The 27,796-nt window shown below is 36.6% G+C and overlaps 1 protein-coding gene and 1 pseudogene across 16 annotated transcripts in view; both read right to left on the bottom strand.

Annotated features, from left to right (window-relative positions):
• The window catches only part of PPP1R9A (protein phosphatase 1 regulatory subunit 9A), a 387,118-nt gene that overhangs the window by 18,160 nt on the left and 341,162 nt on the right, over positions 1-27,796 (bottom strand). For 8 of the 16 annotated variants that reach the window (XM_063815444.1, XM_063815448.1, XM_063815449.1 and 5 more), the window contains 7 exons: positions 27,234-27,463; positions 25,633-25,729; positions 25,361-25,532; positions 9,543-9,700; positions 8,762-9,059; positions 4,264-4,351; positions 4,082-4,165 (listed from right to left, as the gene is read on the bottom strand). In XM_063815444.1, the coding sequence (XP_063671514.1) occupies positions 4,082-4,165; positions 4,264-4,351; positions 8,762-9,059; positions 9,543-9,700; positions 25,361-25,532; positions 25,633-25,729; positions 27,234-27,463 (1,127 nt within the window). The remainder of the gene's footprint in view (positions 1-4,081; positions 4,166-4,263; positions 4,352-8,761; positions 9,060-9,542; positions 9,701-25,360; positions 25,533-25,632; positions 25,730-27,233; positions 27,464-27,796) is intronic. The other 8 variants (XM_063815446.1, XM_063815451.1, XM_063815452.1 and 5 more) reach the window with 2 other exon arrangements.
• LOC112209949 (small nucleolar RNA U13) lies at positions 1,578-1,672 on the bottom strand (annotated as a pseudogene).

Genomic DNA, 27,796 nt, shown 5'->3' with positions numbered 1-27,796 from the left:
CTTATCTGACTAGAGGCAACCATACTGGACAGTGTACGCAGAGGTGAATGGGAAGTCAGAGCCATGCAGTGTTAGCCCAATCCACTTATTTTTTGGTAGGAAACCAAGGTCCCAGGAATTCAGAGACTTGCCTAATGGAAAAGTAAGGACTACTACCTTGGATTCCAGCTCAGTGTTGTTTCTGTTGTTCACACTTTCTACTTGAATGCAAATTCATTTCCATAGAAGAGTGCCATCTCCTTTCCTTATCATTTTCTCAAAATACTATCACCTAGCCCCATCTGAGATACACACATCTCCCCATCTGAGATACACACATCTCACAGAGTTTTCCATTCCGTGACTACACTGGAAACTTATCTACAGAGCTCCAAAGTAGATGCTCCACTGACATCAGTGGCTACTTACTCCAGAATACAGAATAGGATTTTATTTTACCCTTTGGTATACATTTTAAGGGGTGAACAAGCTCTGACAACTAAATGTTTCCTGCTTTTGTTATCTGCTATGCTGCCTGTTTAAAATCAGAATGTTGGCTGGGTGTAGTGGCTTGTGCCTATAATCCCAGCACTTTGGGAAGCTGAGGTGGGAGAACTGCTTGAGCCCAGGAGTTCAACAACAGCCTGGGCAACATAGCAAGACCCCACCTCTACAATTTTTTTTTTAAGCTGGACATGGTGGCACACACCTGTAGTCCCAGCTACTCAGAAGGCTGAGCTGCGAGGATCACTTGAGCCCAGGAGGTCAAGGCTGCAATGAGCTGTGATTGTGCCACAGTACTCCAGCCTGGGCAACAGAGTGAGACACTGTCTCAAACAAACAAACAAACAAACAAAAAGACAATGCCACTGAGCACATATTTGAAAAGGGATGGAACCAAGTCATATTTCTTTGTTGGGTTTATTTGTTTATTATTATTAGCCTCCTCCATTTTCTCTAGTTGTCTCATGTCGCGCATGTATCTGAGTCATTATGTATCCACAGAAACACAACAAGGTAAACTCTTTATAGAGAGGAAAAAACTAAAACCAAGACCAGATAGTGAAAGTCTTGCCTCTTTAAAATCTAACAGCCATAGGTTATAGCTGACCAACGATCTTATCAGAATCTTAGCCTAATAAGAATCGGATGAAATGCTTCAAAAAGATAACATTACTCAGTCCAAGGATCCTTCCCTCCTTTTTCTGAGGAAGTCTCCCAGGGTTGGTGAGTGTATTCCCAGTTGCCCACTACAATCATAGTGCGACCCTGCAGCTGATGGTGCTTACAGCCCACAGACTTTCAGGACCCTGAGAATCCAACTCAATTGCATTAAGCTCCTACTGGGCAGCAATTCTGTTCTTCCTGGGATAGGTTTTATAAGGTTCTGTACACATTATCAATCTATACAGAAGAATATAGCTGTCAACAGATTTTATTAGTGTTAACCAATTACTATGGCAGCTCAAAATTTTTTTTCTTGCGAGAGAAAAGTGTCCTTCTTTCCTTGTTCTTCTATTTCAATTATATGAATTCCTTTCCATCCTGACAAAATTCTACTATAATTACTAATAATTATAAAACTATGATTTTATTTTTTTTGGATATGCCAATGTCATAACAAGGTTTGAGAGAGGCCATCTCACACATGCCTGTGAACACCCAATCATCACACTTAGGAACTACAAACGATCAAAATCATGATTCTAATTAGAAACTAGTTTGTAGCGTGGGTATGTGTACAATAATTTCTGACTGCTGAATCAGGGGGACTCCAGAGTTTTAAAAATACAGTGGTGGCGAGGCAGCCAATCTAGAAGTCTAGCTGTGGGTTCAAAGCAGGCATCGACTGTGGTGAAGCAGTGTGCTGATGGCCACCTGCCCTTGACAAGCTGTGGTTTTGCCTATAGTGAGGTGGGCGGGCACTCACCAACACAATCAAGATTGGCTTGACTTTCATTTGTGATTTATACAAGGAGGTGAATCATCTCTGGCTACTATGGCAAAATTCCATCAGACACCCTCCCCCTTTCTGGCTGCAGGTGCTTACATCCCTCTCAGGTGGTGCCTCAAAGATGAGAGGGAGTGACTGTCTTCAAAGCCCAGAGACCAAAGGAAGGACAGTGTCATTTTCAGTATCTGAGTTTCTCTCCCATCATGTATTTATGCATCTCTTTCTCCCTTAAACGGTTTCATTATTTGTTTTTTTCCATCAGTATGTTTGATTTTTTCTATTCTTAATTTTAACACACAAAGTGGATCATTCTCACTCCCGAACCACACAAAGTTAAACTACTTTCGAGTTGCATATAGCCTCAGATTTACCTTTATTTTCCTGAGATTGTTGTCCTCATTCTGAGAGCATTCTACCCTTTTCCAATGTACAGTATAAAGGCAAGCCACACTAACAAAGATAATTAATTTGGGAATTCTCTCTCCTCATCTCCTGCCCATTATGCTCCTTTAATGCTCCTTTAATTCCAAGAAGAAGGTACAATTTCTCACCAAGGTATATGTCAGAAAAGAGAAAAAAGAAAAGTAAACAGCAGTGGACAACCTATGAAGTGGAGAAGTGGTCCTTGCATGATTTTATAGTCTTTTATTTTTAGTGTGTTTCTTCCTTAGTCTATGATATTGAGATTATTTCCAAATTTTATAAAGAAATTTAAGCATCATTAGATGCATAAGTAACTGAAGGTGGCATAGTATGTTGGAAAAACATCTACACAGGAGGAGCAAGCCCCAGGTTGACATTAACTGCCTGCTGCATAACCCTGGGCAAATCAATTAAATTCTATGAAGGTAAAGTTCTTCATCAATAAAGTATGGTATTATTATCTACTCTCCCAATCTTTTTTTTTTTTTTTGAGACGGAGTCTCGCTCTATCGCCCAGGAGTGCAGTGGTGTGATCTTGGCTCACTCAAACCTCTGCCTCCCGGGTTCAAGCAATTCTCCTGCCTCAGCCTCCCGAGTAGCTGGGATTACAGGTGTGCGCCACCACGCCTGGCTAATTTTTGTATTTTTGGTAGAGACGGGGTTTCGCCATGTTGGCCAGGCTTGTCTCAAACTCCTGACCTCAGGTGATCCACCCGCCTTGGCCTCCCAAAGTGCTGGGATTACAGGTGTGGGCCACCAAGCCTGGCCATCCTCTCAATCCTATAAGGATCAAATGAAATGATAAATATAAAACTACTTTGTAACTTGCAAATAATAATAAGGTAACAGTAATGGCAATAGCAGCAAATTGTTATCTTTATTATTCTTTGAATACCTCCTACATGCCAAGTATCATTTTAAATGTTTTACATGAAAACTCATTGAATCCTTACACTGACCTTATGTAAAAGGTACTGTTATTACTCTCATTTTACATGAGGAAATGAAGGCACAGAGGGTAACTCACTTGCCCAAGATTTAAAAGTTATAAGTAGGAGAGCCATGATTCAAATCCAGGCAGCTGGGCTTCAGAGCTTGATGCTTTACTGACTCCCTATACAAATCTCAGCTTAAAATTATATAATCTCAGAAAACAACTGGGAAAATTTGATAATATGCTGTTCAAAGCTCGCTCTTTATGGGAAGGTCTTTACTGAAGACTAAGCATAGTTGACAGTGCCCACAAAATCAATTAAATAGCCAAGTGCAGCAAAAGATGGTGGTCACTCCTATATACATGTGGACAAGACAATCTTGAATGTCAACAAGGTACTTAAATGCAAAATGATTATCCTTTTAGACTTAATACAATGCACTAGCATTGTAGGTAGCCAGGCAAAAAATCTGAAGTATCACATAAATATATTTGATATTTCTGAAGTATCACATAGATATATTTGTGCTGAATTTAGATAAACACTTATTGAAATGGTTCATGTGGCCATAATTCTGCAATTAAGAACCAATGGATATGCCCAAGGCTAGATGGAGGCTATAATTGGAGTAAGACCAATATAAACTAATTGTGCAATTTTTCTTCCATCTCAATTCTTGGCGTATCACTTTAGCTCAAAGATACTGACCACTGATTTTGGTTAACAATAGAAGAGGGGGCCAGAAAGTTTAGGTATAGAAATACACATGTTCTTAATCACACAACTGTACCTGCTACCTGCAGAAAACCTACTGGCTTCTTTTTCTTTTTCTTTCCACTTCTTTCCCTTGTTGGAATTCCTTCGCAAAGGCGCCCTATAATGATAGTACTCAGTCAGAAAGGAGAAGCTGAAATTTTCTCTTTCAATCCTCCTTTTACAGAGGGCTTTCTTTTCACATCATGAAGTGCTTACCCCAGATCCACAAACTTCCGCTTAATTTTTCCTCCTTGCACCGCCAATGAACTGGATGCCCTTAGTGATTTGGGATCTTTGGCATCATCTAGGATATACACATTTGTGAAAAAGATCAATTATTATTATTTTTAAAGTCACAATTCAAAAGTCAATGCATCTCTGAATCTAAGGGCTTTGCCTAAATTCCTAATTGTAAAATAAATAATCAATGCCTTCTTATACGACCTAGGAGACACAGTTACATTGAGGAACTGTCAGTTAAGCAGGGGAGGTCCTCTATAGGACAGAGGCTCAACATTCATCACAAAGAGTTTTAGCTTCAACTGCATGGGAATGAACAACGGAGAATAAATACTCTCAAATCATCCTCTGCATTCGAAGTAGGGACCAACATGACTTTTGTTCCTTCTCTGGCTCCAAATTCTTGGCTTCAAGTGCCTGGGCTCTGTCCTCCATTCCTTTCTTGCCTTGGGGTTGTAGTGCCTTCTAACAGGAACATAGCCCACTTCTCCCATATCTCCAAAGCCCAGCGCAGAATATCACCTCTGAGAGTCTGGGAGATTTAGGGGGAAAGTCAGAGTCAAAGTTTTCTTCTCTGGCTCTCCTTTGCTAATGGCCTGTGGCCGGTCCTGGAACAGAGGAGGGGAGGACATGGGGGAGACTCCTTAAACAGGGGCTCAGCTACAAAACATTTATATCTTTGAAAGGGCCTTCTTAATAGTTAGGTTACAGCACAACTTGGCTGGTTCCCCTTAATGTGGAAGATGCCAAAATCTCCTCAGTGTTCAGAGCAGACTGATCTTTGCCTCTAGGACTCTCAAAGGTAGCAGCTGCTGGGGAATGGGGACCCTCAAAATGATACCAAAAGCCAATAGGAAGACAGGCTTTGCAAATGGAGTTCAATGTCAAGGTGGGAACCAATTCCACTGGTGGCACTTGTTACATCTCGGACAGGGTAGACAACTGGTATGGCTCTATCCAAACTACTCAGCAGAGGGTACTGATCGGCATCATGTTTCAGCATATCCAATTAGCTCAGATGATTAACAAATGCTGTTTTAAATTTGATGTTTTTTATGTGTGAAACTCTTCCTCCCCAGTTCTTTTTTGGTATCTGTTTTTCTGTCTCTTTTAAAATGTGTTTTAAATTTCTAGGAACTTTCTAGTATGGAAGCAAAGAGAATGGCTCTCTTAAAAAAGTGTTCAATTAACTTTGCAGGTTAATGTTGCTCATGATTTTTGTTTACTTCAAGAGAAATTTCTAAACACACATCGACATACACTTTTAAAAAACATGAAGTACACACACAGTTTATGGATAGCAGTCTAGGTTCAAAGCTCTCAAGCAGCACAGGACACTGACAAATACTCCAAGTGTTTTTAGCAATGAGCTTTTCATATTTTTAGTTAATGATACTTAGATTACAATAAGCAACTCACTGAAATGTACATAATGAAATACAAGAGTCAGAAATATGTCTGTGTCAAAAATCCACTTCAAGCCTCAAATATTTATTATGCATATTTGCATCATTACTCTTTGGGTAACTGAATTGTCACAGATGTGACACAATCACATAAAAAAATCCGTAGACATAGACATGGCACAAACACCTTCTAAGGTGATTTTACTAATGGATTTTATTTTTAAAAGCAAGATTTAAATTTTCTTAATAGAAGCTGAAGAAAAGAAAGTGCCAAATTCTTCCAGATCAATCCTAAAGCAACTCTTAATGGCTAGGACTATGCAAAGTTAAAAGGAGACTGCCTAATTATTTCCTGAATGAGAGGTAGCTGGGAGATGTTACAATGAGTGCTGAGAAGACCAGCTGAGGCAATGTACACGAAAACACTCTGTAACCCATGAGTGTTGCAGTTATTTGGACATCTCGCGACTAAAAGCCTGATTCTGCCTATCACAGAGCTTGGTGCTAGGCAACCTTACATCTTTATCTCACACATTTGCCAAAGTGTGTTCCCAGGAACACTGAAATGAATGCTTCCATAGGGCTGAAGAGGTTAAGAATAAGGAATAATGTACTTTCCCATTTAAAATTGATTAAATCCATCTTTAATGCACACTAGAACTTCTAGTCTGCATAAAATCCAACATTAGATTGGTATGATTTCAGGAAAAAAGAAACATACATTTTGTTTATTTAGCTCTACGTAAGACTTCTGTTAGGCTTTTAAAAATCTCTCCAATACTACCTTTGTGACCAATTATACATCTGAGCCCCCAGATTGGGTGCCTCAACTTTAAGCTGTGGCAACCTGGTTTTCATTTTCAAATAATAAATGATCTCCTGATGGCCAAATCCTAAGGTCTTGTACTGGACTGCATCTCCTTAATCTCACTGTAATAAGATACTTGACTATCTCTTCCTTTATAATGGGGACTCCCAAATCTACCTGGCAGCCCTGACCTCTCTCTTGCGCTCATGACCTCCTCTGTTAAAAAAATGAGTTAATCCTATTTCCCCCATCATGTTCCTGACTTCCTATTTTCTGTTAATGACAAGACCATATGTTCTGAGGCGTGAAGCTCATGATAGTTTTGCCTCACTTTCTTACCTGTTACCTAGTCAAGGTATGTCTCAAGGGTCCTTGAATCATTCTTTCCTGTCATTGTCTACTGCTCCTCTTTAGAGGGCACCACCTCATAGGGTCTCCTAACTCAGCTTCTCCATACCTGGTGGTGTCTTTTCCTTTTTATTCCTCTGGTCAAACTTCTTGTGGTTTCCTAGTAATATGGCAAGTTATCTAAGATGTTTAACTTCTAAAGCTATATACTTAACCTACCGGCTCACTTTTGTGTGTAACTACTCCACCCTGCATAAGCAAACTGCCTCAGCCAGGCTGGGATAGCCTTGTACCTTTAAATCATATGATATGTGCCTGTCTCTGTTAATGACATCACTTTACCCTCTATTCCCTCCTTACCTACCCTTTTTTTCCCTTAAGTGCTTTGATGGCTATTCTAATTGTACTTCCTTGGATAGGTTTTGTTTACCAACCTCAGCTGGATGCAACCTCTCTCTCTTCTGAGCGTTGATGTAATTGTACTGTATCTATACTTGCAGAGGCCCAATGCTTTTAATAAGCAATAAATCCTGTAAAGCTTTAAAAAAGCCAGTTTCTATTTACTAGACATTAATTCAATGAATATTTTTGAACACATCTTCTGGGTCAAATAATGTGTTATTAACCACACAAAAAATTAGAATAATAATCTCTAGTAATTGTGAGTAGAAAATTGATAGTGTTCAATTTACTTTATTTAAACTTGGCTGAACAAAGGCCCAGTGCTATGTAAGCCTCGGGACCAAAACTTTAGTATTAGGTTGTTTATATAACAGGAACGAGGAAAATATTTTCATGCCTTCTACTGGCATATAACCTGTTTTACAAATCTCTAGAAAAAAATCTTTTACTTCCTCTAATTTGATATTCCGTTAGATGTTTATCATTTAGCCAGTTATAATGGGACTTTTCCATCCCAATTTCCACTGATGTCCCTCAGATATGAAAAAAAAAAATGATTTGTAAATGTGGTATTGACACAATTCAGAAAATCGCCAACTCCTGTTAGGGTAACCAGAGCCTTATCCTCAAGCCTGCAATCAAACATGGCTGTAATTAATCATCTTTGTGGTAACTTGATAGATCAAAAGTAAAGGTATATTATAACACTTTTTAAAAATTCTACATAAATGGCAACCAATGATGAAGCCATTTTCAGAGTTTATCCAGCAATTTTGAGTATAAGAAAATATACTTCTAGACCAGGCATCAGGAAGCTTTCTTTACCTTTCAGGGGCCACAGAGTAAAATATTTTAGGTTTGTGAGATACACAGTCTCTGTCACAACGACTCAACACTGCTACTGTAGCATGAAAATAGATAGTATGTAAGTAAAAAAGTGTGACTGTACTCCCATAAGACTTCATTTACAAAAGCAGGTGGAGACTACATTTGGTTGATTATCCCTCTTCTAGAAGATCTGCACTGGTTACGTGGAGAGGTATATTAGCAATTCATCCAAGAACATTATTAAGTATCAATTATATGCCTGTGTTACTTTGATCTTCGTCTTTTTTTCCTATATGACTACGTTAGTGTTTACTGAAACTCTGGGCTGCTATTCTACAAAATCGCTCTATATTTTTCTATATGACTATGTAGTGTTTTTTTCTTTATGACTGTGTTAGTGTTTGTTGAAACTCTGGGCTGCCCCACTCCCCTGAAGAACTCCCTTGAGTAGTAAACTTATAGAGAGCTGAAGAGATAAAAATACTGAACCAGATAGGAAAAGATAAAACTAAATTAAAGTAAAATACATGGAGGGGTTGTTTCTCTTATTCTATAATATAAAAAGAAATTAATATTAATTATTAGCTATGAGAAAACAAATGACTTATGATTATGAGAAAAAGTCATTTTTATACTGTACAAGCTGAGGTGTTATGAAGTCAGAAAAAGAAATTAACAATACCTTTTTCTTGTAATATTTTCTTGGTGGTTTGGTGATGGCAAGGAGATTCTTCCACATCACGATCAGACTTTGAAGTAGAAAACAGTGAAGTGTCTCCCCACATAGAGGAGAGAGGCCCCATTTCTGGGTCCAGTGGTTCTTCTTGAAATTCAGCTATGTGGTCAGACGAGAAGGGCACATTGCTATCCACCGGGGTGAGGGGTGGAACACCAGAATCTGATTCTGGAGAAGACGTTCTCAAACCCTTAGGTGGAAGTAATTTGGTAATATGCATGTGGTTATAGAAACTGTTTGATGGCTGTTGGTATAAGAGATTATAAGGAAGGTTATGCCACTGAGTATCAGTTCTATGCAATACTTACTTTGAAATAAGACCAACCTTTTATTAGTGAATCTCCATGAAAACCAGTTTTTGTTGATTTACAGATGAGAATGCATGGTTCATACCAATTCACCATATTAACATCGTCACTAACACATATACCTAAGACCTACAGAAACAATTACTTGTACGTTCATTATTTCCCACTAAGTAAAACCAATAGCTGAATATCAAAAGCACCATCATGAAATATGACAATACGGATAATGCTCTTGGTTAGTTCACTGAATGAATAGACAAAATATTTTGAATTACAACAATATAAAGACGTGAACTATTCTAGCTGCTTACCAACTAGGACATAGACTCTGTTTGCAGAAAAATCATAATCTTCAATAAGCTGTAGGAACAATGATATACTCCAACAGTACAAATCAGAAAACGGTCAAGGGTGCTCACCTTTCTCTCTAGACTGTCCTCCCCATCTGTGGAACTAACACTATCATACAGTCTTGTCCTAGAGGGTCTCTGGCGTCTGTTCTTCACAGAGAGCTGGGCTCGAGTTTTCAGTGCTTTTGAATCCAGGCGCTCTGTCTCTGGGACTGCTTCATTCAAGTCTAAGAATATTGAAAGATAATCAGTGAGAGAAACCTTTGGAGAGAACTGATGAACAGACCACAGACACTGATAAAATCTCAAGGTAACCAGTAACATCAGGTAAGGATCAGGTGACCACCATGACAGCCTGTAACCAAGAAATAACCAAGAAATCAGTGGGGCTTAGGAGAAATATACAAAGTCAAAGGAAGAAACCAACACTAAAGATGATGAAGGCACTATAAAAATCCAACATCCAAAAAGCATACAACCTTCCTGCAATATAATTATAAAAATCACTAATTTGTATTTACTATTTATGTGTATGCATGTTGGGAAGTTAGATGACCAAAGATATAGAGGAAGGTATATCAAAAGTTGACAGATCTTAGAAACCAAGGACAAAAAACCTACAAAGTCAGGTTTCCAGTTCAACTACAGGCAACAGAAGGTAACTATCATAAATTTACTGTAGCAAAATTTACTAGCAGTCTTCAGGTACTATATCATTTTCATTTTAATATATAATTTTCAACCCAAAACAGTTTCTGAAAATCTACCTTGTTCCTTTTTGAAACCTGTAGAAAGACCAGTGAGGAATTTACCTAATCAGCAAATTGACGATAGCTGGGGAAAAGAAACAAGGTCTGGCTACACAAATGAAGAAATAAACAGTTAAAAAATCGTAAGTACTTAGTTTACTAGTATTGTGGATGGAGTAGGATAAACATTTCCTTTTCTTTCATTAACATCTAACTTTGTATTACAAGTTATTTGTATGTGCCTCTGACTCATCTCTGTGAATACCTTCTCTCCCCACCAGAAACGACACTGATTTTCGAAGGGTAAATACTTAAGTCTTTAAATAAAAAGGCTAAAAGAAAAAGAGAGTAAAGTGGGACACAAAGAAAATGAACTATTAACAGCAAAGGCCACAGAGAGAATTCAATTAGTCCTCTTTAGCCTGGCTCTTACCACCTTTAATTTTGCTACCTAGATTTTAAGTTAGGACCCCAAAGTTAACATTCTAAAGGAAAGGTACCCATTAACATACCTGGATATTGGTTAAGGAAAAGTACTCTCTGGTGGAACTTATTTGAAATGCTACTACTCCTTTCATTTGCATATGTAATCACTCCTTAGAAATAAAGGAGTTTGATCATTAATCCTATTTTATCTCTTCAGAGTGGCAGTCATTAGCTGAAGTCATGTTCAAGGAATTAATAATTGAGTGCAAATAACTGAGTTGCAGAAAATTATGTACTTGTATTAACAGAATAAACAATTTCTTATAATATTATTAGCTCAGGCAATTCCTTTTTACAGCATTATTCTAGATGTGCTCTAAATATGCTATACTACAAAACCAAAGCAAGGAAGCACCTCAGTTTGTGCCTCTTGCCTATGAAACCTAGCACTTAGTATATGGCTCTAACAAAAAAATTAACTACATTTTTGCCCAGGAGATACATCCATTGAATGACAATATTTAGAGAAGGTTTTGACTTTTCATTTCCTATATTTGAATGAAGAATGAATACTCAGAAAATTCAGACCATTCAGGTACTTATAAAGAACAGCTAAATATTTTCTAATTAGCAGTCTCTTTACTTTTTACATGTCAGGGGAGAAAAAATAATTCCTTGATCACTTTAATTTCCTCCTTCCGATAAAATCTATATTTGTAGCTGCCCATTAAGAGTTCATTAGTTGTGATAACTGGGAGAGAGTCAATCTTATAAGCTCTTGTTTAAATATAAAATGTGGAACACCACATAGATGAAAGCTATAATTAGAAACACTGTATGTAGTACATGCACGTTTTACGCCTTATCTAGCTCATATTTGGATTGTATGCTCTATAATACAAATCATGCCACATACTCTATCTCATTTGTTCCTTACAACAGCCCCATGAGATACCAATCAAGTATTTTTTTTCTCTCCTGAAGCTCAGAGAACTTGAGTAGCATGCCCTCATTTACATAACTAATTAATGCGCTACCATGATTACTCTAGTGTCTTGATTTCCAGGCTACTAGGCTATCCGCTATGATTTAGCTAGTGTTGATAAACCTCCCATTGCAAGATTTTAATGCCATTAGAGTTTGGTGTTTTGGGTTATAAAATCATATATGACGTGACTAGTCTAGGAAACTCATTTCTCCAATAGGCTCCATCTAAAATATTATAATTAATCTTCCCTATATGTTAGATAACATGATAAAAAAAAAAGGATGACATGTTGAAAAGTATAGAATAAGTTACTTCCTGGATGATTTTTTATTTTGGTCTGGTTGGTTTAATAACAGCTTTGGCTACTAAGTGACAAAAAGACCCAAGGAAGAATCTCACTCCACTTTTGTAAACATGGTTCCTTTTGCAGTAGAATGCTGGCCCTGAGGATCTGGTATGGAACCCAATATCCAGGACTATAATAGGTACTCCATCAATGGGAGCTGAACAAATATAAGTGAGAGAAAATCAGAACTACTTATTAGCAGGTTTTAATAGTGCAGAAAATTTACTCTGGGACTCCTGGTTCTATTACTATTCAATAATTTGCCTGGTGCTTGTGTCAGACAACCCAAAAATGGCAATCTGGTGTATCTGCTTCAACATTAGCTGACTAGGTGCAAACTGCTTGAGCACACACATAAAATTATATCTATTTATGATGCTGTTAGCTGGAATCTAAAAAGTTGTGCCTTATATCCAGTACCTAAGTGGCCAACAATACATTGTATGCAGTTAACAATTTTTGAAGGTCTGAAAGCAAATATTACAGAGCTACTTTATTGCAGTGATTCATGGATTACAAATCAGTAATTTATATTCCATTCTAAAAATAATTTTTTAAAAGAACCAGAAAAATAGGATGAAGTTGAAAACTTTCGCCTTAATAGCATTTACACCAGAAGGAAGCTGGAAGGAATACTGTCCATAAGAAGCACCTACCAAAGACACTACATGCAATATGTCTCCCTTAATAGTATTAGAGGACACGTGTGTACACGGAAGGAAAATGTGTATAAGATTTATGCTGCTGGGTAACTAGAAGGGTGACTGACCATCATATGCTCTCTTTTTCCATCATGTAATACAAAAATCCTAATATTACAACTCAAAATAACCTTGGGATTCTGGTCCCAGCTTATTTCTCATATAAGAAAACTGAGGCTTAAAGAAGGTCAATTTGTGTATTAACTTGCACCACACAGTTAATCTGTGACAGAGAGTGAGTAGAGCTCAGGCTTCAGAAGCCTATTCTCCTTCTGGAAGGTCAATCTCAAGTCTGGAAGTAAACTTCACATTCTTCTGCCTTCTTTGAGTCCTCTTTTTGGTCTTACTTTATGTTCCCAACAAAAGTACATGTCAAGGGCTAACTTTGCAAACCTGCAGAAGCATATAGCATCAGAGGAAACAAAAACCCCCAACACTGAGGGATTTTTTTTTGGCTTTACATATATCCAGGAATAAAATTCTTACAAAGAAAAATAGCTGTCAGTTTTGTGGATGGCAGTGTGGCAGGGGAAATCCAACTGGCTCAGTGTTTCTAAGTTATGTGCTGCTAGATGTAAAGGCTTAAGTGGCCATTTCTCTCATTGTCATTCGTTCTCTACAGATATTTTAGTCAATAATATTACACTGCTTTCATAAGCCCAAGGCCTCAGTTCTTTCTTTTCCTCGTTTCTCCAGTGTGCCTTGTTCTGTTGTCCATAAGGGTCAGCGGAATATTTCCTTTTCCTCCTCTGCTTTCTTATCTTCCATTTTTCTCAGACCCTCCAGTCTCTGAAATAGCCTACCTCTGACTCAATGCAGCTAGAAATACAGAACAGGAGAAGACTGAGGTAAATCAATAAATACAGACAGATAAATACACAGAAGATATGAAGTAGCTAATGACAGAGCAGTTTTGAGTGAGAGAGACTCCACCTCTATACCTGCATTTTAAGACTATTTTCAATACTGCTACAAATTGGATCCTTTAAAAGAATTTAATGGATTTGATGATTTTAGCAGCTGTTATGAAAAATGCTCTATGAAATTAGGATGCTATATATCATATTACACAGAGACCAGTTCCCTACAGTAATACTGTGAGTCATACAGTTTTTTTCACTAGATTGACGTTATTTTTGACGTAAGTGGAATGCTGCCCACAGATCAGATACAGGCAGCGAGGGAACTAGGGGAATGGAGCAGCATAACAATGGGGTCTGCTCCGCACAGTTACGTGCACTAACCCACTCAGAAACAGCCATACCTCATGCCATCACACTGCCTCGCCTGTGCTATTACCAATGGAGGTGCTGAGCATCATGAGGCACTTGGTGGCATTTTAAAACTTGAACAGTATCTGCATATCATTTGCAGCCACTGCAAGTTCATAAAAGGTGGGCCCGCTGGGGTTTGGGTTAATAGATAATTGCCTTCAGGAGGTAAGTTTATGTATCTCAGAGAGGCAGTGTAAAACAGTTACCATGAGAGCAGACCTGGAGTTGTTCCTTGAATAGAATTCAGAACAAGTGGCTGTCCCATTAAATTGGGCAATTTATCTAACCTCTGTCCCTCAGGATCCTCAATTGCAAAACAGTCATGATAACGAAACATAATAACTGTATTGCTATGAAGATTATATATGCATTAATAGATATAAAAGTGCTTAGATGAGTGGTACGTAATAAGCACTCAATAAATATCTTTATAAAGAGATTAGCAAGATGTTAAGTGGGTAAAGCAAGTTGCAGAAATAACATGTACACTCATTTAAAATATTTAGAAAACATTAACACAAAATACATTTTCTAGTGGTAAACATATGCATATAGTTGCATAGAAAAACTGGAAAAAGGCCGGGTACAGTGGCTCATGCCATGCCTGCAATCTCAGCACTTTGGGAGGCCGAGGTGGGCAGATCATGAGGTCAGGAGTTCAACAACGTGGTGAAACCCTGTCTCTACTAAAAATACAAAAATTAGCCAGGTGTGATGGCGTGCACCTGTAATCCCAGCTACTCAGGAAGCTGAGGCAGGTGAATCACTTGAACTCAGGAGGCAGGTTGCAGTGAGCCAAGATCGGGCCACTGCACTCCAGCATGGGTGACAGAGCAAGACTCCGTCTCAACACAACAACAACAACAACAACAACAACAACAACAACAACAAACTGGAAAGATATACTTCCTACTGATATAGTGGTTACTTACAAAGAAGGTATTAGATTAGGAGATGTTGGTCAAAGGGTACCTTAATCTTATTTGCAATGTTTAAAAATTTGGTATTATATTTTGTATTATGTAATTGTTTACATTTATGTATTACTTGCATAGTTAAAATTAATAAAAATAGAGAAAAACATATATTTAGTATATTTTCTCTTAAAGGCACCTTAATTCTATTTTAATTTAATTAGATCTGGTGTCCTAGGACTGAGTATCTCCACATGTTGATATAAGCCCAGGGAACTTTGTCAAAATCTGCATGACTATCAGTCTTCCCCATGAGAGAAGGCTGCTCTTTCATTATATCTGTGGTGACTGTCTGCCTGGCTTGCTACCTTACTAACTGCCAGATAATTTGGCCTAAGGTCTATGGCTTAGCTTTCAGTTATTACTTCATTTTAGTATTGTATGGGGAAGATGTACTGAATTAGACACGGTTATGGAGGAAGGGTATCTTTCAACAGTTCCAGAACAAGCAGAAGATTATTGCTATTTTCTAATCTTCTAACTAGGTCTGAACTTTTGTTGTATGAGCTATACATTTAATTTGCTAATTGTTGAAAGAATATTAAGAAATTCCTTTTTCAGTTTTTTTGTCAATACATGCAATCTCAAAACTATCTGTATAGCCTTCAAAATGTAAGTTGGTTATTTGTTAGTGTAGTGCTTCTCTGGTGCAATCTGATATCTAACATACCCTTCTTCAGTTTATGATCAGCCTACACTCCTGTTCTCAGTGGGCAGAGAGGCTTAAATTCTGTTATCCATATCTCAGAAACAACTCTTCAGTAATACCAGCTAGACTACCTGGAAAGGCAGTGACTACCAGTCAGAAAAAACTATAGGAAATGCCCTAACTGCTATCAAATATCATTTGAAACACTTGTAAGAGTTGCTTGATTCTAGACTATGAAAGGATATGGAATTTAGATTTAGACCACAGGGAAAGGCATTTAAATATCTCAGGGTTCTTTCAGTGTCAGATGTCTTTAGATTCTGATGGAAAAGAGATCTGCATAACCTAAAAGCCAGGGAAATACAAAAATGTAATCAAATGACAAACTGGTTGGGGACTGCAGGCATCTATGAGTAGAACTATGACATCATGTGGATAAGCTGGGTCATGGGAGCTAGGATATGTGAATGTCTTTTTCTTGACATTGATATTGTAGTGTCTTTGACATGGCAACAATTAGCAAGATTCTGTGTTTTCACTCAGGGTTGCCTACAAGAATCTAATCAGTTTCTCAATCAAAATCTATGGATATTAGGTAACCCCAAGCATGCTAAGTAGACATCCTCCCATTACATATTGTGATACAATAGCATCCTTGATTAGTACAGGAAGAATTCAGATTGTAGGCCTCTTATAGAAAGTAAACTCAGTTACCTGAGATGATAGTTATTTCCCTAAAAAGGAAAGCATCTTTCAATCATGGGAAGATTTTGTTATGTAAAGCATTAGAAAATGTAAGAAAACTGAAGGTTCACAATCCTTGGAAGTGTAATATAATAGATGTGTAAGAATTTTTTAAGTACTTGCAAAGACTGTCAGTCTCCTAGTAATAGTATTTAATAGTACTTAAATAGAAAATGGAATATATCAAATTTGTAAATGTATCATTAAATTTTTATAGGTGTTTCATTAGTTAAGCTTGGAAATAGTTTGTAATAAAGTTTGTAAATAAACTAAATAATATAAGAAATAATTTGGAATACAGTAGTCTTCTGAAGTTTCCTTGAAAAGAAATTACTCACATTTGGGTTAAAATGATCTTTACTTATAAAAGATCATAATGTATCTTGTTCTATTAAAAGCAAGTAAAATTCAAAAGCCAAAACAAAGTAGCCCACTTTTCCTAAAATGAACAGAAAATTACTAAGTTAAAGCTCATTCTGACAAAGTAACATTGTATTTCCTCTTGAAGCAACTTTTTTTTTTTAATTTTTTTGAGTCAGAGTCTTGCTCTGTCCCAGGCTGGAGTGTAGGGGCACTATCTTGGCTCACTGCAACCTCCGCCTCCCGGGTTCAGGTGATTCTCCCATCTCAGCCTACCAAGTAGCTGGGATTACAGGTGCCCACCACCAGGCCCAGCTAATTTTTGTATTTTTAGTAGAGACAGGGTTTCCCCATGTTGGCCAGGCTGGTCTTGAACTCCTGACCTCAGGTGATCCACCCGCCTTGGCCTCCCAAAGTGCTGGGAAGACAGGCATGAGCCACCGTGCCTGGCCTAGATATCTCCCAGTACTATTTTATAACTCAGTATGACTGAAGGGTCTGGTGGATTCTATGAACTTATGAAGATGCAGTGAGAAATATGAATGAAGCAGAGCTGTCAATTTGCAATTGAATACCTCCTTTAGAATGTCTCATTGATTTGGCAACAAAAGTTTTAATAGTTTACAAGTAGTCAGATTCAAAACTTGCACAAAACTAGACAGGCAATTTAGGTGCTTTGCTTTGTAAGTAAGAGGACAGATTTTGGCCTTAATGATACGCCAGAAAATAATCAATAAATATTGATTTCTCATTCACTTGGCTTGTTCATTAAAATTTCCCATAGTGATTTACCAGGAATGTTCACCCTTTAATTATTAGTGTAATTCAATATTTCATGGTCAAAATTATTTATTGGGGATTAAACAAAATTGAAAATAAGTTTTCAGGAAAAATGAAAATTGTGAAAGTTTACCACATTATATCTGTATGCATAATATACATATATATATTTTTAAAAAGGCTGAATCTACTCTAGAATTCCCTAGGCTCCAATTTAGAACTAAACAGTGTGACAGCATGAAATAATTACCTCATTGCTCTGTATCTAATGCTCTTGTATGAGACTCTCCTGATAATGCAGTGCAAGCATTCACTTTTCTTTTAATGACTTTCCATTTAATAAATTCTGGCTTTAATCATGCCTTTAACCTTATTTTAAAATTCTAGGTTCCAATGCTAAAAGAGAATGCTTAATGTACTCTCAAACTCTATCAGGAAATAAATCAGATATGGTGGTAGGGGTCTGGCCTGGCCTCAAACCCACAGGTATCTGAAAAGAGCTGCTGATTTTGAGGGCTCAAGAGAAAGGCAAAAAGGACAAAGGAAATGATTTCTTGGAGGAGTCCAATGACCTTAGGAACACCCTTATGGATATAAATGTCTGGCTGATGCTATCCTTTTTTATTTTCTTACTAAACCTTAAACTAATATATATTTTTTAGCTTAAAAAACCTTTTGTGGTTTTCTTATTCTTACCTTTTAATTATTTTAAAGTTTCTAGTCTAAAACATTTATATAAAAATGTATACCATATATGTAAGTCATATGAAGAAAGAAAAAAAAAGACAACCATGTACCTCCATCAAGCCTAAACTATAAAATTATTACTTTTGAAGCCCTCTCTGTTCTCTATTTCTAGTTGTAACCCCTGTATTTTCTTCTAGTTATTCCATAAATTTATCCCTAAAGAATATATTGATTAGTCTTTCTTGCTTTTAAACTTCAGATGCATGGTAGTGAATTGTATATAATATTCTGCAAATCGTTTTTTAGTTAGCTGGTTTGTTTAACATTATGTTGAAAGGTGTAACTAAAATCAATTAACTTTTTACTGCAGCTATACAAACAATGCTACATGGTATGTTTTTGAATATGCCTTTTGGTATACACTGACAAGAGTTTCTGGAGGATATATATACACATCGAAGTAAATTTGTCGGGCCATAGGATTTTCACATCTTCTTTTTTAATGGATAATGCCAAATTATTTTAATGAAACAGTTTTATGAATTTTCCTGTTTTTCCATGTGCTGGCTATCACATTTTACTGTGACACTTTATCTTTGCCAATTGTTTGATTTTTGCTAGTGAAGTTGAATGTCTATGATTACTAATCTTTAGGTTCCTGGTTTTGTGAACTTATGCGTTTTGCCCATTTTTCTACTACGTTGGTTGTGTTTTTCTTACGATTTATGTGAGTTCTTAATTTATTGTGGACAACAGTATTTTTTTCTTAGTTATACGTGCTACAAATACCCTCTTCAACTTTCGGTTTCTCTTTCCATGTACTTTATAATGTCTTTTAATGATCAGATTTTCTTAATATTACTGTGGTCAAATTCATCCAACCTTTTTACGATTTGGAATTTTTGTGAACAGGCAACCTACAGAATGGGAGAAAATTTTTGCAATCTACTCATCTGACAAAGGGCTAATATCCAGAATCTACAATGAACTCAAACAAATTTACAAGAAAAAAACAAACAACCTCATCAAAAAGTGGGCGAAGGATATGAACAGACACTTCTCAAAAGAAGACATTTACGCAGCCAAAAGACACATGAAAAATGTTCATCATCACTGGCCATCAGAGAAATGCAAATCAAAACCACAATGAGGTACCATCTCATACCAGTTAGAATGGTGATCATTAAAAAGTCAGGAAACAACAGGTGCTGGAGAGGATGTGGAGAAATAGGAACACTTTTACACTGTTGGTGGGACTGTAAACTAGTTCAACCATTGTGGAAGTCAGTGTGGCGATTCCTCAGGGATCTAGAACTAGAAATACCATTTGACCCAGCCATCCCATTACTGAGTATATATCCAAAGGATTATAAATCATGCTGCTATAAGGACACAAGCACATATATGTTTATTGCAGCACTATTCACAATAGCAAAGACTTGGAACCAACCCAAATGCCCAACAATGATAGACTGGATTAAGAAAATGTGGCACATATACACCATGGAATACTATGCAGCCATAAAAAATGATGAGTTCATGTCCTTTGTAGGGACATGGATGAAGCTGGAAACCATCATTCTCAGCAAACTACGGCAAGGACAAAAAACCAAACACCGCATGTTCTCACTCATAGGTGAGAATTGAACAGTGAGAACACATGGACACAGGAAGGGGAACATCACACACAGGGGCCTGTTGTGGGGTGGGGGGAGCAGGGAGGGATAGCATTAGGAGATATACCTAATGTTAAATGACGAGTTAATGGGTGCAGCACACCAACATGGCACATGTATACATATGTAACAAACCTGCACATTGTGCACATGTACCCTAAAACTTAAAGTATAATAATAATAAAAAAGAAATCATATGAAATCCTACATTTTCTTCTAAGAGTGTTAAGTATCGTCTTTCAAATTTGAGACTGTAATCCATTTGGAACTTATTTCATGAATAATGTGAGGTAGAATCCAATTCATTTTTTCCATATGGATGGTCAATTTTCCTAGCACCATTTATTAGTCCATCCTTTACCCACAGAACTGCAGTGTCTGCTCTGTATTATTCTCAAACTGACATAAATGTGTCAGTCTGCTTCTGGACTCTGTATTCTGCATATTAGACCACTTGACAATTGCTGGGACTATACCACGTGGTCTTAATCACTTTTACTTCATAATGAATCTCAGTATCTAGAAGAACAAGTTCCTCACCTTGTTCTTCCTCAGGAGAACCTGGCCCTATTCTGGGCCAAGCAATTCATCCATATATATTTTAGAAACAACTTACCAAATTCTAAAGAAGTTAAAAGCCCTGTTTGAATTCTAATTAAAACTGCATGGGATATATAGATTAATTTTGCATAAAAAGCATTTTTATAATATTGAGGCTTCCTTTCTCTTTCAATTTATGTAAGTCTTCTTTCATGTCTTTCCATGGGTCTTGAGATCTTTTGCTAAATTCATCACTGACTACCTTATACATAGTTTTTGCTATTTTTATGGCATATTTTAGAAAATTACATTTTGTTTGTTGGAAATGATTGATGTCTGATGCTTCTTAAATCCATCTACCCTGTTAATTCTTATAACATCTAATAATCAGAAGACTCGAGTTTTTTAATGTATTCAATTTTATTATGAGTGAATAATGAAAATTTTGATTATTTTCATTCCTTAAATTTTTGATTTCTTTTGCTTATCTGGTAGTACTTACTAGGACCTCTAGGACAACACTGAATAGAAGCAGTAGTAATACACTTAGTGATGAAATATTAAAAGCATTCTTAATTTTAAAGGAAATTCTTGGAGTATAACATTTTTCCACTTCATATAATGTGTGACAGAGACTTTTGTTAGCCTCACAATATCAAGTTATGGAAGTTCCTCCATATTTTTAGTTTGATAAAACTTCTAAACTTGAGAAGGTATTAAACTTCATTAAATGTTTGTCTTCATTCATTGAAATAATTATATGTATTTTTCCTCTAGTTAATGTGTTAATTATATGAGTAGGTTTTCTAATGTTAAAACAATTTTGTGTTGTTTACATAGACTCAAGTTCGTCATATATATTTTAATTACATTTCTGGATTCAGGTTGCTAATATTAACAGGATATTTAATAGCTTTCAATGTCACTTTTTTTTTTTTTGAGACAGGATCTTGCTCTATCACTCAGGCTGGAGTATATTTTTTTCTTGCTCAGTTCTCATTAGAGCTAAGGAACAGTAAGTAACTAAGGGAACAAAGTATAAAATGCCTTATATAACCCTCCTTGTTCACACTTTTGGGAAGATAACATGTAGTATTACCTAACTGGTGGTCCACTCACTGAGTAGGTAGGTGTGAGAATGAAATGAAGCAGCACTTGGTAGCAATATTCAAACTTCACAGAAATCCTTGAATTACATTTACAAACCTACAAGTGACTAAGTTCCTGTTATGCTTCAAAACTGTGAATGGGTCACAATGCTTACAAGATTATGTACAAACCCTTCTGCAGTCAAAGCCCACTTCTACTCCAAGAACACACTATGCCATTTCAAATGGCTCTACCTTTTCAACATAAAGACCATGAATCAGAAAAAAAATTATGCTAATGTTATTCAATTTTCTCTTCTTTGAATTCCCTCTCATCTTTTGAGATGCTTACATAGTGCCTTAAATTCTATTTATTTGTCTCCTACCAAACTTTTCCTCTTTCATTCTTGATCCCACAAATCATATACCTTGCAGTATAATCGGCAGGACCTAGTACTTTCTTTCTGCCTAGTAGCCACTTTCTCTTACAAGTCAGTGTACCACCTAAGGCCTGCCTGGAAGCAGGTTTTCGGTGTTCAAAATAATTTTTTAAATGATATCACACTTACTCCTGATCTCTCACGGTAGAATAGTCAGAAATATGCCTTCATAGGTAACTTCCACCTACTGGCCCTAGTCTTTCTTTCAGTATCTCTATGGGATATGCACAATCCTTTAGCAAACCAGCCTTCAAAATATTTGAAGCAGCAAATGGTATCAACATAAGGATCCTGGAATATCTAGAAGCTCAGAATGTATTGCTTCTGTGACTTTTCTAGGAAATCCAGTAAAACTAATATTACAAGCTTTTAGCCTACCAAGATCACTCTAACATACCTATTCTCTGTTTTTATCCTAATCCTGGCATTATTTAGGCACTAAGAAATGACAAGCATGAAACATAGCAGCAGGGCATAATTATCATTTTTCCTTTCCTGGAACACAAGGAAAATACTTGACCAGCACATTGATATAAACTAGAATGGATTTGGGGTCTGTTATGGCTCTTGGTGGAAAAAAATTTGTTACATCTGCTTTATGTAATCATGATAAGAAAAAAGTGTTACAATATATTAAATAACAAATTTGTACTGATGATTGTTATCAAAATTTTAATAATACTTGAGTTGGCTTACGTTTTAGTGAGAAACATACAAATGGTGGTCAAACGTAATTTTAAATTTGTGCTAAATTTCTGTATGGTTTGGAAAAAGGTTTTACTCCTCAAAGATTTATAATTCAATATTGACAGTCACATCATTTTGGATGAGCATGAGTACACATGAAGAAACGGCTGCTCAGAGGCTCTACCTTCCTTCCTCCTTAGCTTGCCTTCCCTTCCTTTTACTATTTCATTCTGACCATTTTCATTGACCTACACTTGATCATTCTTTTGCTTCATGAGCTACCTCAATGCCTAAAAACATGCTAAACCACTCATCCTACCACTCCAGTGCCTGAAAAGCAAATCAGAATTGGACAGTCGGTAGAAGGTCGGGAGGATAACACTTGCATCTAGGAACTTTGGGAACTACTGGAAGTGCTATACCTCTCCTGGTACAAAACGTTGGTGGTGGATTTTTAAATGTGGAATGGCCTATGTTAGGTCTGCAGCCTTACTTTCCTTTCTAAACCTCTAGTATTTCAGCATTCCCTAGCAACAGAAGCAAGGGATCAATTTAGAAAAGTGCTTTCCAGAGCATTCCTATCTAGCTACTGACCAAGCCATTTTAGTTTATGTGATCAAGCAACTGAAATTCAAAGAGATTTATCACTGACTGTCCTCACAGCAAAACTGGAAGAGCACTTGATATGTATGCTACTAATGTCTGAGATGACTGATTCTACCTCTACTGCACAAGCATGGATTGGTTTCAGTAAGAATTAGTAGTCTCCACATCTCACTGTGAACCGACAGTGTTGCTAGGGAAACTGATAATTATGTGGCAAAATGGAGGGTGTAGAATAGAAAAAGGGATCAGATGAAATGTAAGGTTTTGATCCAAATCAGCATGTTAATAGTATAGTGTGTTGATCTTCTGTAGTCATATAATTTAATAAACACAATTAATTATATGTTTGACAAGATACAGATTTCTAAACTGAAAGAAATGAATAGAAATGAAAAGCTACTAGATACTGCTCATACTTTGAGTATGCCACAGCAGGAATATGTATTTATTATATATAAACTATAATTTTTTAAAATTTAAAATATTCAAAAAGGTAAAAAATTTGGTTTGATTCCTGATGTTTTTCTTTAGATTTCAATCTTATAGTGTTCCAGGTATAAAAATTATAATTCCATAAGAGCTCAAATAAATTACTTTTTTGGCTTCAAAGACTAAACCATATAGTCTCAAAACAGGCCTTAAAGTGGTGAAGAAGGAAATACTACTTTTAAAATAATATGCACAGTAATATCAACCCAGAGAAGCTAAATACTCTTCCTGAAGTCACACAGCTCCTCACTTAGTGGTAACGCTAATGCTAAATCCTCCTCTTTCAGCTGCCTAAGAGGCACTATTTATAAATTACATCCTATTTAGGGAAAACCCATTAGAAGGATATAAACCCAGTGAATGCATTCAAATCTCCAGATATCATTTTAATTTTAAATGAAGATTTCTAATACTTTCCATTTTTAATGGCTAAGAGTTTAGTTCTAAAAGTTCATGATAGGATATAAACACTTGCTTATCAGGAAAACTTCACTGGAGACAGTTTAATATGTGAGAAAGATCATGAAAAAACTAAAAAGCCCATTATAACAGGGTTTTACTGCACGTCAAAGTGTTGCCTCTGAGTTGTCGGTCCTGTCATGACAACCCTGCTGCACCACATTCTTTTATTTTCATTTTCCAGGGACTACTATGTATATATTTAAAAAGATGAAGCCACACATTCCTGTGTATTTACCTTTATAATTATTATGTGTTTTCTAATTTGCAAATATACCACAGATATTAAAACAGTCATTCATGTTCATACACGTGCAATCTAAGAATGTTGTGTGTGTAAGAACATAAGTAATTTATTTATGGTTGGTGTATGAACGAAGATAATCATTTATAATACCAAATGTTTCCAGTGTTTTGGTCTTATTTGGTCTTTGACATGAAAGACCTAAGAAGTATACACAGTACACCATGGTAAAAGCACAAAACTATATGGACTTCGTTAACTACATGAATCTCAAGTGCTGAAAGCAGCAGTCTGCCTTCTGATATTATGAAAAAGATCTTTATTCTAGTGACTTAAACATTCTAAAGCTTGGCTGGGCGCGGTGGCTCATGCCTGTAATCCTAGCACTCTAGGAAGCCAAGGCAGGTGGATCATCTGAGGTCAGAAGTTCGAGACCAGCCTGGCCAACAAGGCAAAAGCCCACCTCTACTAAAAATACAAAAATTAGCCAGACGTGGTAGCACATGCCTATAGTCACAGCTACTGGGGAGGCTGAGGCATGAGAATCGCTTGAACCTGGGAGGCGAAGGTTGTAGTGAGCTGAGATTGCACCACTGTACTCCAGCCTGGATGACAGAGTGAGACTCTCAAAAAAAAAAAAAAATCTAAACCTTAGTCATTAACACGTAAGTAGTGTAGTTCATCCTAGACAGGATGAACTACAATTTGTAAGGCAGTTTATTAAATCTGTCAATTGTATGATGATTTTAAAATAGTATTTGGCTTATCTTTAGTTGTGATTTGTTAATGCTACATATTAAAGTATTTATTTTTGATAAGACGAGAGCTAAAATGATTGACTCCTATTTTGATAAGCCTTTTCTTCTTTCCCATAGTAGGAAGGTATTTCCAACTTTTAAATCTCTGGGTCAGAAAAAGAAAAATAAAAGGCCAAATTACACAGTCATCAAAAATGATTTTTGTGGTTGGGTTAAACAAACCTTGACTTAGGCCATCTTGGCAAGATGTCTGCTTGCCATCCAAGTTCTCCATGGTATCCCCTTTAGAGACTTCACCAAGAGATGTTCTTCTCTCAAAGATGTTGTTATTATTGTTAACTTGAGTCCCATTTTGCTTCAGTAGCCTGAATACCTCAGCTTCCAAATCTCTAATCTAGGAAAAACAAATCCATTTATAAAACTCTAAACCAGCACTCCCCTCCAAGTACAGCAAAACCATCTTATTATTTAGTGTCTTAGGGAACACAACTCACCCGCACTTGGAGGCCTTGCACTTCCACAAGATGAGCTTTTTCCAAATCTTCTATTTTCTTTCTTTCTGCTTCCTGTCTTTTGATGAAATCAAGCTCTCTTAAGAAGAAAATAATAGTTCTGATTATATCATACACTCAATAAATGAAAGTTCTTATCTGAAACAATAAACTGCATAGTAGGATAAGCAACTGAACAGTTATTTAAATGGACAACATTCAATCAGTTAGAGGAAAAAGTATAGTAATGAAAGAAACTAAAACATCTTTAATGGGTCACAAGGCAAAGAAAAATGATTTGATTCTGCTTACTATAATTTTATTTTGTAGCTCCTGATTCTAGAACACCCATACATATTTAGATAGGAACGACTGCACTAACGACCCACGTTGGGTAATTTAGTGGAGATAATTACTTGTCAGGTAGAGATAATTCCATTTTTCCAATGTCATAAGCATAGTATAGTAAACTGATGTAACTAGATAAGAGTTCGAAAAGATAATTGTAAGATTTCTATGAATAACAGTGAAGAGGGGGCTGGGTGGGTCAGAAACATCGAGAGGGGCACTCACTTATAGACCTAAGGATAATATGGGGAGAAGAGAAACAGCTCCATTTTGAAAACCTGGAATAGAATATGCAAATTAAGCAAAATTTACTATAAAATTATTTCATGAAAAAGAGTTTGGCAAATAGTTAAAACAGTGATGTATTGAATTTATAGTCACAGAGAATAATTACTCCCCTTTTAACAAGAAACTTTTGATAGCAATCTCTTTTAAATATTAAAAACATTCTTTCACATAATAGGAAATAACAGAAATATGGTTAATCTTACATACACGCTTAGCTTCTGAGGCTTGGCATGGAAGACCAGAAAAGGTACTGGTACTACTTATTTGTTCTAACTAGCCAGAAGTAACTGATGAAAAAAATCTAGTAAAAATCTCCATGGTCAGTCTCCGTGACATTACGTTGAGATCCAAGAGATGGAAGCAAAGGAGCAGTAGCTCAGAAACAGCTGTTGAAAATCAAAAGCAGAATGTGGTAATGGTCTCTCTCCCTGCAGTGAAAGGAGGCCCTCCTGATTCTCTCAACAGCTGAGAAATGCAGAGTGGCAGGTCAGGGGGCCTTGCTAGTCGATATGTGCACTGTCTGTAGTGGGAAATTCTGTAGTTACTGATCTAAGAATAGAGAGGAGCAGCCTGATTCAGGCCCCAGCTGTGGCTTGCGTGCTCCACATCCAATAGTCAGTCATTCTGCATGACTTTCCGCTGGGCTTCTTGCTTCTAAATCACAGAGGTGTTTCAAAAAGAATAAAGAAATTCAGATGTTTTAACAGTTACAAACAATGATTAATTATCAAAAATAGCAAAGAGGCCCTGGTAGCCAAAAACTATAAAATATACAAAACATAATCTCATGAAAAAGTGATAGAAGTGACTTCCAAAACTTAATGTGTATTTATGCTGTAACTATGCTCCTGGATAGGAAAGATATCTCTAAGGTCATCTTTTCTGTTCCACTAGATATTACAAAATTATTGGACATAAACCTTCTTTAGACAAACATAACTATTCTTCAGTTATTAGAAGCGGCTTACTTTTGTTGAAAATCCTTGATCAACTTCTTTGCCTTGTTGTATTTCTTTTCCAAGGCCTGATACTGGCTTTGAGTCTCTTTGAGATGCTCATTCACTGTGTGGCATAACGTTTGGGCCTCAATCCAGTAGCTTTCCAACTTCAACATTCTTTCCTTATTCTCTTCTATGTTTTGTTGGAGTTGGGTTTTTTCTAGTTCCCACCTGACTTTCTCATTTTCTGCTGCCTGCAGCTGGAGAAAGCAAATGTCAAGGCAAAGATAATTTGGCCACTTTTGTGGCAAAAATCTCTCATTTTTATAGCATGTTGTAGATCAAGTTCTATTATCATAAACAATCACTGAAACCACTTGAGATGAGAAAAGCAGGTATTATTTTTATAATTCCACAGATGCTAAAATGGAAGCCTTGAAAAGTGAAATGATTTGTCCAAGGTCACACATTTGATAAGTGATAAAACATGGATTGGATTCCACCTCACATGATATTTCTATCACACCATGTGATCTGAAATTCTGTGAGCAGTAAAAGATGTTTCAGAGTTTGATATATCCAACGAATGTCAA

This window comes from Pan troglodytes, chromosome 6 (assembly GCF_028858775.2).
Source record: "Pan troglodytes isolate AG18354 chromosome 6, NHGRI_mPanTro3-v2.0_pri, whole genome shotgun sequence".
Classification (NCBI taxonomy): domain Eukaryota; kingdom Metazoa; phylum Chordata; class Mammalia; order Primates; family Hominidae; genus Pan; species Pan troglodytes.
This window is presented reverse-complemented; position numbering and strand designations above follow the sequence as displayed.